General features: G+C 27.8%; 3 protein-coding genes across 6 annotated transcripts; 2 read left to right on the top strand and 1 right to left on the bottom strand.

Moving 5' to 3' along the window:
- Positions 1-240: 240 nt before the first annotated feature.
- Positions 241-3,114, top strand: LOC129605909 (striatin homolog). Its single transcript, XM_055515925.1, has one exon. It carries the CDS (start codon positions 898-900, stop codon positions 2,395-2,397), a length of 1,500 nt encoding a protein of 499 aa, XP_055371900.1. The 5' UTR covers positions 241-897; the 3' UTR covers positions 2,398-3,114.
- Positions 3,115-8,181: 5,067 nt separating this feature from the next.
- On the top strand, positions 8,182-10,051 carry LOC129605922 (uncharacterized). 3 transcript variants are annotated; one of them, XM_055515948.1, is made up of 5 exons: positions 8,185-8,559; positions 8,612-8,916; positions 9,008-9,113; positions 9,169-9,294; positions 9,376-10,051. In XM_055515948.1, exons 1-5 carry the CDS (start codon positions 8,265-8,267, stop codon positions 9,855-9,857), a joined length of 1,314 nt encoding a protein of 437 aa, XP_055371923.1. In that variant the 5' UTR covers positions 8,185-8,264; the 3' UTR covers positions 9,858-10,051. The 3 variants fall into 3 exon arrangements, with proteins under 3 accessions (XP_055371922.1, XP_055371921.1, XP_055371923.1); XM_055515947.1 differs by having other exon boundaries at positions 8,182-8,559; positions 9,172-10,051; XM_055515946.1 differs by having other exon boundaries at positions 8,182-8,559; positions 9,169-10,051.
- A 106-nt stretch (positions 10,052-10,157) lies between these two features.
- LOC129605917 (ADP-dependent glucokinase) lies at positions 10,158-13,044 on the bottom strand. 2 transcript variants are annotated; one of them, XM_055515940.1, is made up of 5 exons: positions 12,457-13,044; positions 11,742-12,398; positions 11,232-11,692; positions 11,037-11,174; positions 10,158-10,981 (listed from the first exon to the last, which is right to left on the bottom strand). In XM_055515940.1, exons 1-5 carry the CDS (start codon positions 12,572-12,574, stop codon positions 10,976-10,978), a joined length of 1,380 nt encoding a protein of 459 aa, XP_055371915.1. In that variant the 5' UTR covers positions 12,575-13,044; the 3' UTR covers positions 10,158-10,975. The 2 variants fall into 2 exon arrangements, with proteins under 2 accessions (XP_055371915.1, XP_055371914.1); XM_055515939.1 differs by having other exon boundaries at positions 10,161-11,174; positions 12,457-13,041.
- Between the last annotated feature and the right edge of the window lie 327 nt (positions 13,045-13,371).

Below are 13,371 nucleotides of genomic sequence, written 5' to 3'. Positions count from 1 at the left end.
TTATATTATAATTTCCTTCCATTATAAAAACACTACGATATTTTTTTTTGATTGACAACACTGTTTTTGATAACATGTTAGAGCTCATTTAACCTTTTTGAAAACTGGCAGCTTGCTTCTTTTCATGAGCAGTGTTGACATATCATTAAAGCATTTAATAAAATTTAATATGTATGTTTCTCTTTTCAATTTGCATGAAAGAGTTCGATAAATGATATCGTTCGCCATTACATTTTCTGACATTTGACGTTTCAGTAAATTTGTATGTAACAAATAATACCAAGTAGGTATTTCGTTTTTTTAAGTTTAAGTTAAATTTATTTGACTTCAATCCCTAATTCATAAAAATTGAGTCTAGTAAACAAGTAGGATATTCAATATGAAATGGAAGATTTATATGGAGTTTGGACAAATTATTTTATATAATTGAAAAGATTTCGAACACCACAGACATATATATACATGTAATTGTTTATAAAAAGTGCACGCCAAACTCTCCTTTCTTTTCTAGTTTTATTTCACTGAGCGGTGTGTGAGGAGGTGACATTTATAATTTATTAAAATTGGTTGTAGTTCGAAAAAAAAGGAACAAATTTATAAATTATTAAAAAACTATTCTACATATTGTTTCGAACTGCATCAAAATTTTGAAAAGTAGTAATTAAAAAAAATAGTTAATTTAAGTTATAAAATTGAAAAAAAAGACATCACGTACTAATGTAATATTTAAACATAAATTAAGTTTTATAAAAAAATTTAAGAACAAAAAAATATATATGCGCCTGCGTTACTTATTTAAAAACAAATGAAAATAACGTTTTAAAAAATTCTAAACTTTACTTTTGTGTAAAATATTTAGATATTAACTGAAAATATAAAAGCAAAATATTTTACAATATGGCTTCGGTCAAAGACACAGCGTCATTTTTTGCAAATGGAAATACTAAACAATTTGATTACTGCTACAAACTATATCCTGAAATATTAAAATTAAAAGCAGAAGCTCGTTCAAAAAAGCCAGAGGAACTCATTAAATTAGATAATTGGTATCAACATGAACTTCCAAAATTAATTAGGCAGAGGGGGAAAGACGCACATATGGTACACGAAGAACTTGTTCAATGCATGAAATGGAAGCAATCTCGTGGAAAATATTACCCACAACTTTCATATCTAATTAAAGTAAATACTCCACGTGCTGTAATGCAAGAAACTAAAAAAGCATTTAGAAAATTACCAAATTTGGAATTAGCTATAACTGCCTTGTCAAATTTAAAGGGTGTTGGTACAACAATGGCATCTGCTTTATTAGCAGCAGCTGCTCCTGATCATGCACCTTTTATGGCTGATGAATGTTTAATGGCGATTCCTGAAATAGAGGGAATTGATTATACAACAAAAGAATATTTAAATTTTGTTCAGCATATTCAGACAACTGTTGATCGATTGAATTCAGAAAAAGATAGTAGTTCATCCTGGACACCCCACCGTGTTGAGCTAGCATTATGGACTCATTATGTGGCTAGAGATTTAAAACCAGAACTTTTGGATGATATGCCAAATCAAAGTATGTTGGTTAATCCTTCAAATAAATTTTCAGGCATTTCTGGTGAAGAAGACGAAAATGAGGACAGCGTAATTCACGGTGTCGTTACTGGCGTAAATGATAGCGCAAACACAACAGATGTAAAACAAACTAATGGTGGAGGTAATGGTGATGGAAACGGTGATGGTGGAGGCGGTATTGATTCAGCTAGTATAACAACGGATGAAAATTCCATTTCAAATGATTCTCAAGATGCCGTTATTGATTCGGCAAATAATACACAGACCAGCATTGATAATAACAAAATTTCTGAAACTTCATCGACAGATGGAACAACTATAACGACTACTGATAAAACCAACACAGAACATCTACAACCTATTATACATAACTCACAAGATACCAATAACGAGTTAAATACATTACAACCGATTCATCATCATCAATCTCATGATGAAATCCCATCCCCAATGTTACTGGTTAACGACGATACAACTACAGCTTCGTCAACCACAGTTGAAGAAGATAATACAACTACAACAACTGGTGGTGAACCACTGAACACAGTTATATCCGATGAGAGCAATTTAGAGCCACCGCCGTTGCAACAAAATCCTGTAGAAGAAACCGCAAAAGCCAACGGAAATAATAATGGTAATGGTGCGTTGGATAGCTTAGATGAAAGTAGTACAAGATCTGAAGACGATAGTTTAGAGAAGCCATTGACAAAATGTATTCCAACGGGAGTTGATGAGAACAGTGATTCCCTAAGCAGTGCAAAACGGTCAATTGATTGCTGCGACTCAGAATCAAATAGTCAACCTGAATCGAAAAAAATTCGAAGTGATTGAAAAAAATATCTTTTTTATTTGTATTTTTGCTTTTTAACTCTAATTTTGTCTTAATTAAGTATAATAATTTTTTATTTCTTAAATTGTATTCACTCTTTTATTTTTTTTTTTGTTTAAAGAAAAGTTTAAAAAGTAAAGGACATATTTAATATATTTAAAAATCACACCCACACACTTATATAAAAAAAAAAACACGACACCACGAAAATAAAATATAAAATTAAAACAAATTTTATAAGAAAAGGAAAAAAAAAATAAAAAAAAAAAAAGATAAAAACATACTAAAGAAATTGTCTGTAAAAATTTCTTAATTATAAAATATTATTACATAGATTTTACGATTATATTCTTACATATAAGTAAAAAACTAAGTCTAAAACATTTGATAGTAAAAAAAAAACACTTGATTGATTCAAAATTTTGCAAAATATTTAATAATAATGAAAATTTTATAAGTTCAGATAAAATTTAAATTTTGTGCTTAATATATTAATTGGTAATTTCGAACATAATAATTTATATAATTTCTGGTAGACAAAAAAATAAAATAATTAAAATTAATAATAGTTGCATATAAGAAATGTGAAAAAAGTATATTATAATGTAATAATCTTCAGGCTTCTTCTATTTAATTATGAATCAAAATTATGCATGTTTTAAGAGGAAAAAGTAAAAAAACTTAACAAAATAACATTATTTAGGACTACCACATTTCATATTAAAATATAAAATAAATTTGTAGCTAGAATTAAAAAACAAGAACAAGGTAGTTTTTATTTCAATTAAATAATTATGCAAAATAATTTATTCCTTTGAATTACGGTCTAATTTATTAAGTAAATTATTAACTTATTTACTTATTTCATCTATAATTTCAGGGACTTTCGATAATTCAGACATGCACTGAAAGTTCTAAATTAAGTTTTAAAAGTTTTTTACACATACATATGTACTTATAAATCTGCAGAAACTAAATATTTTACTTTTGCCAATTATTCTATGAATATGAAAGTTTTAATTAAGTTTCAATTAAAATAATACATTTGAATGTTAGTGAACGAAATGAAATGCATAGTTTTTTCCTTTTTACAGATATCTTTTAAATAGGCTGTTATATACAAGGTGCTTCAGCAACAAGCTAGAAGCCACATAATTTCGGGTAGACGTTCGAAAATGAGCAAAATATTTGTTCGGAACATAGTGTCAAATCGAAACCGTTTCCAAAAAACAGGGATTTGAAGGATATTTTATGAAATCCTAACATATGTGGATACCCAAGTTTATTTGCTTGTTCCATCCAACAAAGCTTCAAACAAATAGGTCTAAAAGAGGGCTTGAAAGCAAAATAACACGTTATTTGGGCTTGTTTTTTTTTTAAATACAAGCGTTCGAATTTTAGGAAAAACCTAATTTTCCTCATGTTTTATTATTTTGTTTTTTTCTATCACGACAATTTCTCATGAAACTTTTGAATCTTCCAAAAGCTCTATACAGAATCTTGGTTGGCTGCTTAAGTTTTAAGTTAAGTTATTAAACGTTAAGAAATCTTTTATATTAAAGGAGAAATGTATAAACTAAAAAAACTATCATTATTTTTAATTTTTTTTAATTTCAAGTGGCATAAATCTCAACTATTATCAATTTCAAATAAAATTTACATAATTTTACTAAATTTTATTTTTAAGATTAATACATAAATTTTAGTGGAAAATCCCATTGGTTTTACTTTTTTCCAACTTTTTGGTACAAACACTCAATTTCTCAAGCTGTTCAGGAATTCCAGAAGCGAAATAAGTTGGACGGAATTGAAAACACGGAACTTGGTGGCCAAAAAACTAACCCCGATAAAGGGTGAATAATGTGACATCAGTTTGAGTCACCTACGATAACTAATTATTTTCGCAGCCCCTGTAAAAAAGGTTAATTTGTGGAAAAAACTTCAAAAAATAAAACAATAGGAGTTTTTCTCTAAAATGAATTGGATTGAATAAAGTTCTTAAAATTCTTTATTTTTTTTGAAAAATAACGGTTCTTAAAAATGTCAACTGCTTTCTATACTTTACTATTTTAACATAAAATTATTAATAATTTATAATTTTTTCAACTTAAACTGATAAAAAAGAAAAATAATTATAAAAAATAAAAAACAAAAGTAATTAAATTAATACTTTTTAATAAACTCTTTAAAATCTTGGATTCGAATAGTTATTTTTCTATATCTCTTGTACCATAAAAGATTTTGAAACGTTTTGGAGAAAACGTTTAATGACTCAAAGTAAAGCTTAAACCGTTCCCTGTCCGCTGAGCCATATATGGTTCAGGAAACGTGCGCTTGATAAGCACTGATACGTTCCTGAGCCATATGTGCGTCAGGGGGTGATATGAAACTTCTAAAGCAAATTATTCGGCTTGACGTAACGGAACTGTACAGTTTCTGCACTGGACTATGACTGCAAAAAAAACAAATTATTCAAAAAACCTCGTTTGACTTGTCGGTCAATTTTCCATTTTTGTATTGGGACAGGGAACGTGTTAAGTAGCTAAGCATTTTGAAAAATTTAAAAAAATTTCATGTCAGGGAAAAACAAAGTAAAAAATAAAAATGGAAAAATTGGGTTTTCCTTAAGGTTGAATGTTTGTATTTTCGAAAAAACATAAAAGCCCAAATAATGTGTTATTTTGCTTTTAAGCAAAAACTTATAAACGGAAATTATAAGCAAAAAAATGTGAGCATGTTAAGGATTCACCAAATTTATTTAAAATGTAATTCCGAAACAGTCCCGATTCGACACTATATTGTGAACAAAAATTTTAGTCATTCGACTCACCTATATATGATTCAAAGTTTCGAAAGTCTATAAAGGAAACAAAGAATGATTGCATTTTTTTACAAAAACATTCAAAAACAAAAAATTCGATTTTCAATAAAATATATATTACAACAACAATATTTATAATGAAAATTTTGACTACACAGAAATCAGATTTAAAAAATTAAACCGTTTCAATAACGGTTAAAATATTTGAGTACCTATTTACTATTTATTGACTACTAATTAAGTCGTTCTGGGATAAGAAAGTTTTTAAAAACTTTTAAAAACTTTATAAAGTTTTCGCATACAAACTGTCTGGGATAATACTTTTTGAACAAAAATGAGACAAAATATGACATTCTCATTTTCTAAATGTTTAAATAATGCCATGCTATATAATCTACAGGCCTTCAAGCTGAGAGAGCAAATCCAAAATAAATTCCAAATTTACATGGAGTTTTAAGGGAAAGGGTGTCGGAATTTATTTGTGTGAAGGAAATTGATCAATATTTTTGCCTCTACTGATTCTACATATTTTTTCAAATTTTAAATTTAAATTTCAAAAAAATCGGTTGTTAAATTCCATCTGAAAAATGCATTAAAAAAAAAAATTGCAATTTTTATCGCAAACAGCGTAAATTTTTTGAATAAAAAATAGAATTTAAAAATAAATTGAAGAAAAAAGCAAAAAAATAATAATTTTGATCTAAATGGCTTTTATATATAATATACTAAATAAAATGAGATTAATAAAGAATACTTAAAAATTTCAGAAAAAAAATAAAGTATTTCAATCGGCATACATTGAAAACAAAACATTAAGAATTGTTTTTATATTTTTTCCAATACAAAATTTGGGAAAATATTTTCAGCTTGGAGGGCTGCAAAATGTTATGTATATGGCATTAGTTTAAAGTTTTTTTTCAAGTTTTGTAAAGTAAAATTTAGTGTTTTAAAAACTTTTCAAATCTTACAGCTGTCGAAACATATGTTTTTCTTGGTTATGTCTGTAGATATTATTTTTGAAAAAAAAACTTCCATCAAGAATAACTTTTTTTTCAAAACTTTTCAATTAAAAATAAAATAACCAAAATGGTTTTTCTAAATTTCACACTTTTATAATCCAAAAACAAAATATTCGGTTTTAGGTATAACCAAAAAATATTGGTCTATGTTTGATAAATTCTTTGAAATTTGACATTTATCATCTATTTATATAGTTTTTAAAAGTTTTTTCAAGTTTTCTGTCTGGTTAATTTTTTTTTAAGTTAGAATTTTTTTCTTTTTGAGAGAAATTTCGTCACTCTTTTTAAAGTTCTTGCAAGTTTTATCATACCCAGCATTTACACATACAAGTTACTTGCAAGCAAGTTTGTATAATATTAATTGTCAATTAGTTTTTCGAAATGTCAAATTACTTGCTATTATGACGTAGGCGTTTAGCAAGTTAATTTTTGAAAATGTCTTTGAGAAGAAAATAACTAGCAATATATATATAATTGTTTATAAATTTTAGAAACCATAAGTTTGCTAAGTTTAATTTTTTCAAAACAAAATTCAAAAATTTTAAATTAAAAAAAAAAAAATCAAAACAACAAATTTTTTTTTGTGAATTTCTCAATATGTCAAATTACTTCCTCAAATTACTGGCAGCAAAATTTTCTTGCAAGTTGAACTGCAAGTAAACAAGCAAGTAGAAATATTTCAATGTGTTACCCAGCATTTACACGTACAAGTTACTTGCAAGAAAGTTGCAATACATACAAAAATTTTACTAACATATTGAAATATTTCTACTTGCTTGTTTACTTGCAGTTCAACTTGCAAGAAAATTTTGCTGCCAGTAATTTGAGCAAGTAATTTGACATATTGAGAAATTCACAAAAAAAAATTTGTTGTTTTGATTTTTTTTTTTTTTAATTTAAAATTTTTGAATTTTGTTTTGAAAAAATTAAACTTAGCAAACTTATGGTTTCTAAAATTTATAAACAATTATATATATTGCTAGTTGTTTTCTTCTCAAAGACATTTTCAAAAATTAACTTGCTAAACGCCTACGTCATAATAGCAAGTAATTTGACATTTCGAAAAACTAATTGACAATTAATATTATACAAACTTGCATGCAAGTAACTTGTATGTGTAAATGCTGGGTTATTTTTGTATGTATTGCAACTTTCTTGCAAGTAACTTGTACGTGTAAATGCTGGGATAGACAGACCTATTATTTTGTAGTTTAGTTTACACTTTGCATATTTAGTTGAAGGTATTAGGTAATACCGCGCTATAGTTATCTTAAAAAATTAATTTTACTTTCTTAAAGGAATGAGCAGCTATGTCCCCTTTCCAAAACTTCTAAGAACATCATTCTTTACAGTAATATCATATCATATTCGTATTTGATAATTGTATTAGCTCTATGTACATTGCATGCTGTGGTTCCAACATTTTTCACTTTCAAAGTGCGTATTTCAAATAATGCAAAAAAGTACTGATATCGTTTCTTCCATATGCCGTCATCAAAAATAATGGCCATTATTGGTATTTTCGATTTTTTTCCTGTCATAAATGTATTCAGACTATTTTCCATAGCCAAACAAAACTCAGAATTCAGATTTTCAAAATATTTTAATTTTTTTTTCAATATTTTTTAATGGAAATGTTGATGTTTCAACTTGAAAAAACAAAGCGGACCAAATTATTAAAATTTTTTATCATGGAAAATTTAAGGGTAAAAAAAAGAAAAGAGGGAAGAGTTTTTAGATTAAATGTGAAGGTTTTTAAATTGAAAGAATTAAGTAATAATGGAAGTGAAGTGAAAAATTTATGCTTTAAATATCGCTAAATATTATCATTAATTTCAACGATATTATAATAATCGATATATACCGATTTTTCGTTGTTGTTGCTCCAATCCTACATTTTACTCCAATGAAATGTACACATACATAATGCCATATATATTTATCAGGCCACCAAGCTGAATTTATTTCCAAAAATTTTGATTCGGAAAAGCATTACAAAACAATTCTTAATGTTTTATGCTTTTCAAGTATGCCGATTGAAATATATTTTTATTTTTTTTGTGAAGTTTTTGAGCATAAAAATAATTATAAAACACTAAGAATTGTTTTTGTAATTTTTTCCGATTCAAAATTTCGGAAAAAAATTCAACTTGGTGGCCTGATAGACATATATGTCATTAACACATGTATTATTCATATTCATCATAATATCGTCGAGTTAAGAGAATTTGGCAGTACGTATTTGTTTTCCTTAATTTTTTGCAAAATCAGAACACGCATAAAAAGTGGTAAAAATATAATGGATTCAACAAATAATCAGAAAGGTACCTTACGCACATGTTTATTAAAATTCATGAGTTATGCATTTAACTTTAGGAGGTGAAATGTTAGGAGTTTCTCGAAGCGGTCGGATTAGAAAAAAATCTTCAAAACTAATGGATTTTCAAAATCCAGATGAAATTGATACTAAACCAAAAAAAAACCGGAAAGTTACCCTTCAATCAGTTGCAACTGATGAATCTGAAAGTGTGTCGGCTTCAGAAGATGATTCTGATGATATAGAACAAGGTGTTGAGGCAGAAGAAGGAGAATTAGACGAAAGTTTGGTGGATCCAACTGTACGAAAAAGTTTATACATGCAAGAAAAATTCAATAAAAAAAAGGTACTTAAGGACGGGAAGGTGAGAAAATTTGAAAGTTTACGTTATAAGAGTTGTATTACATACAATAAAAATATATGTATGTACATACAGTAAATAAAAAATTTCTTAGGTTGTGTATGGAAAATCGACAAGAAAAGATAAAGGAAAAACTCGAATTACAGCTTATATGCTATGGTGCCGAGAAAATCGTTCTAACATGAAACAAACTGATTCAGGTAGCTATCGAAAGTGAAATTAATAACTATCTGTTACTCATTTTTTTTTGTCAAGGAGATCAAACAAGAAGGTTGGCTGAAATGTGGGCTAATGTTCCAACACAAGAAAAAATTATATGGCGCCGAAAGGCAAAGCGTTTGGCAAATAAAAACAAAAAACAAGACGCTAAATTAAACCAAGGTAATATTAATAAAAGTAACAGTACTTGTTTGTTATTCAGAACATCCAGTTACATAAATCGATCACCATATGCACCCACAGGAAACCCTGTTGGACGACCACCAAAACGGGTACAGCAAATTCCAAATAATAAACCGCAAGATCACTTTGGAAACTCTTCCGCGAAAGAAATTAGTAAAAGAGAACTGGAAGAAAAGGAGTTGCAAGACACATTAGAGGAGACAGCATTTTCAATATTTCAAACATCACCTGTTAAGAATGCACCCCAAATACAACCAGGGGTTTATAAGGTTACGGGATTGGAGCCTTTAGATGTTGCTGCACATTTAAATTTACTCGGGGAAAGTTTAAGCATTATCGGTGAGCGGCTGAAGGAGCACGAGGGGCAAATTACAGTTAGTGGAAGCTTATCAGTTTTACTTGATAGTTTACTGTGTTCTCTTGGACCATTAATGTGTTTAACTTGTTCAATTCCAAACGTTGGTACAGATACAGACAAAAAATTGCGCGATAATATGCACAAAACTTTAGACAACATTGCCTATATAATGCCTGGACTTTAAGAGTATTATATGAATAATATTGTAAATTATAGGATTAAATGTAAATTATAAGATTATTTATTTTTATAAAACATTTTTTCAATAAAACTAAACACTATTTTTATAAATTCAGTTTTTATATTGAATATACATACAATAAAATGTATATTAAATATGTAATAAAGAATATCACTTCAAAAAAAATAAAACTTGTATATTTAATAAAAATATTTTAATTTTTCATATTTGCCATTCCATGTTTCACTTTTTTTTTTGAAAATTTTAAGCGTTAGTATTTTTTTATTGATTTTTAACTACGTACAAAATATAATTAATGTGTATACAACATAAGTTTACACATATATTACATATATATTTATAATATAATTTTATAAATTTTATCTTAATACATATTAAAAATAATTTTTTAAAGGGAATGTTTTATGATGTAGGTTTTTATAGGAATTTAGTATTCGAACACAATAAATTTCACATAACAGGAACAGGGTAAAACATAATTCATCTAAATAAATCCAACAATTTTAAATATTTTTGTTTTCAAAATGTGATCAGACTTAAGTTGCTACTTTGTCTTTTATTTTTATAATAATCTTTTTGTAAGGCTTATTCTAGACTCGAAATTGTATTAAGTATTTAAAAGAGATAAAATCTCATGTATTTCTTAATATAAAAATATATTCGACAACTTAATCGTCCATTTGGTAAAATTTTATGTTTATATTTTTCATAAAATGTTTTAAAATATTTTATATTTATTTTTTACATTCTCCAAAGAGAACCAAATAAATTCATTTTGTATAAAATATATGGTATGACTTGTAGCTTATATTTATACAAAAAGTTGTTTTCGTTCCAATATCTATGTTTTTATATTACAAAAAATGCGAATCTGATTTTTGTCAATCTATCAATATCGATGGTAATCAAATCAAAATATGATTAAGAACACTTAAAAATTTCCTTGCGTCTTCAACTTGAGTATTTTTTATTTATCTATGAAATTACGTAAGTAGCCCGTTTTGCATAAAATACTTGTTGCTTTCACCATATTTGATGTGAAAGGCCTGATGCAGAAATATTGTCGCCAGCTCCAGCAGTTTTTTTTGCTATTCGGCAAACTAAAACTGGTGCCACGCATATTTGAAACAAAATTTTTTCATTTTTAAATTTAGAAAATACCATAGATTCATTCCAACATGGCACAGGATCTTTGGGGTCTAATTGCATGCGCTTCGGCATATTGACATCAAACTCTATACCATTAGCAGAAGTTGCAAAACTTTCATCTAAAATTAAAGTGGCTGCATCTGGATTTATCTTAAAAAAAAGACAACGTTTATTTAAATATTGATAATGCTAAAACAAATTACTTACCCTATCAGAGTCACACACATATCTATTAGCTGTTAAAGCGGCTTTCGCGGCCCCCAACTTATTATTGGTCCATTGGGAATCATTTACCGTTAAAATTGCTTGATAAGCTAATGTGTGGACATGCATTCTGGTTAGCATACGGCAATTTGAATTCTTAGCTCTATTTTGCAAATAATTGCTATTTATTATGAAAAATATTTTTCTCATCTGATCTAGAGCGGTAGCAACCCTAGGATTTGAATCAGAAGCAAACGAAATTTGGCCATCTGACAGAACTTTCTGCAGATTATCTAACTCTTGCTCATTCATTCCAATTGAATCCGAATATGGCAAAATATTTTCAGATAATAATTGCAAAAGTTTTAGTTCGACGTATGACGCCATCTCAAAATGAATTAATGTTGATTTAGGCTGAGCAGATATTTGTTTTCGCAATTTTTCTAACCTTTCTTCACGTACTCCTGAAAATTCATAATTAATTATTTTATATACCAAAGACTACTTGCAGACCTGATTCGTATTTATAACTATCCATCATTTGCAAACCACTTACAACCAAAAGTTTTGGTTTGAACTTTTTTAAAGTTTCCCCAAATTCTTCAAGAGTGCTCAATTGCGGATTATTTTTATCATTGTGTAAAATATAGCGATTTGCCCGTGGCGCTATTAGATCACCCCATTCTTCATTTGCTTTATATTCCAATATTAAATGAATATCGTCTTCATCAACTTCATTTCCAATTAGTTGTATATTTTCCGGTAAATGTTTCCTTAATTTCGTAGACATTCTTGATCCGAGTAACACGTTACAACCTTCAGCAAGAAAACGAATACCCATTACAGGGGCATTTCCTCCTAAAACCCATTTTACATCATGCTCTGTTTTGGCTTTATTCACTAAATTTTGAAAAAAGAATTTGTCAGGAGTAAAACGCTCGGCGGCAGCTCCGTTTTTGAAATAATAGCCAAAACTCTGTATGAATTCTTTATAATTTGTAACATCATCAATATAAAAGTTTTCTTCATTACCAACAGCAAAATCAGAAAAATTTAGAAAGGTTGTTCCATTAACTATAAGATCTACACAAGCACCATAGCCGACTGCGACTTTCTGTTTAGGATTAGCCAAACCCCCATGACCTAAATTTTCTATTGCTAAAAGGCTAGCTGGAATTTTAAAGACTTATATTACAGTCAGCATATATATCATGTTATATTTACTCACCCAATATCGTTGTAACAGTATTTAAGTGTTTCAAAGCAAAGTATGCTTGGCAAATAATTGAAAGTAATGCGGAGACAACAGAAAATATTGTAAATATTGAAAAATATTTCAAAAACATTTTAGTGTTTCAGCTAAAGGGTAAAATTCTTAAGAAATCAAATAAAAATATTTCAACGCATAGTTTACAACTTAATACACGTAATCTATTTGTCACCACAGCAAATAGCAGAACGGAAAGAATACTTATTTCCTTATCTTTATTTGAATGCCATAAATAATTGATTTCTATTGACAAAATATGGCAAAGAAAGTTCAAGGAGATGAATTTATACTCTATTTTAAAAGTCTAATAAATTTTTTTTCAGTGACTGACAGCCACACCGGCTTTATGAAATGCAAAGATTAGAATTTTTGATTTAACTTCAAAGTTTTACTGAGGTTCCCAACATGACAAAATGCAAACTTGCATCCACACAGAGAATGACAATACGTACAAATTCGATATTAGTTCAAATTGCTTATGTGTTATGTTAATTTTCATAACACGCTCGAAGTCTTAATTTTAAGTCTTCTAGATTTTGCTATTTATAAAATACTAAATAATTCTTTTTTTTCAATTTTCCAAGTTTTTTATCTTCATATTTCTTCATTTTATTTTTTATTAAGCCATATTTACATGAGACTGCAGGCTATTAAGCGAAATTACCGCCGAAAATTTAGCAACCGGCAGTAAAATTGCCTAAATAAATCTTATTTTGCCGCAAGCGGTTTTCTTCGACATCATTTGAAATTGAACAAATATTAATCTGTTCAATTTCAAATGATGAATTTTAATTTAAACAAACTAATTTATTTTTTTTTTTTTTTGTATAAATTTGTTTTTTAATTGAAATTAAATATATGCACATGTTATTA

This window comes from Condylostylus longicornis, unplaced genomic scaffold (genome assembly GCF_029603195.1).
Source record: "Condylostylus longicornis isolate FDR11 unplaced genomic scaffold, ASM2960319v2 ptg000016l, whole genome shotgun sequence".
NCBI lineage: Eukaryota > Metazoa > Arthropoda > Insecta > Diptera > Dolichopodidae > Condylostylus > Condylostylus longicornis.
Note: the sequence above shows the minus strand (reverse complement) of the source record. Positions and strands in the feature narration are given on the sequence as shown.

Bases quoted from the DNA above. Each gene is read 5' to 3' on its own strand.
- LOC129605922 (XM_055515946.1), top strand. From the start codon at position 8,265: ATGCCGATTGAAATATATTTTTATTTTTTTTGTGAAGTTTTTGAGCAT. The intron at 8,560-8,611 runs GTACCTTACGCA...ATTTAACTTTAG, and splicing joins TTCAACAAATAATCAGAAAG to GAGGTGAAATGTTAGGAGTT. The intron at 9,114-9,168 runs GTAGCTATCGAA...TTTTTTGTCAAG, and splicing joins CATGAAACAAACTGATTCAG to GAGATCAAACAAGAAGGTTG.
- LOC129605917 (XM_055515939.1), bottom strand. From the start codon at position 12,574: ATGTTTTTGAAATATTTTTCAATATTTACAATATTTTCTGTTGTCTCC. The intron at 12,399-12,456 runs GTGAGTAAATAT...TTAAAATTCCAG, and splicing joins TACTGTTACAACGATATTGG to CTAGCCTTTTAGCAATAGAA. The intron at 11,175-11,231 runs GTAAGTAATTTG...CTTTTTTTTAAG, and splicing joins ATGTGTGTGACTCTGATAGG to ATAAATCCAGATGCAGCCAC.
- LOC129605909 (XM_055515925.1), top strand. From the start codon at position 898: ATGGCTTCGGTCAAAGACACAGCGTCATTTTTTGCAAATGGAAATACT.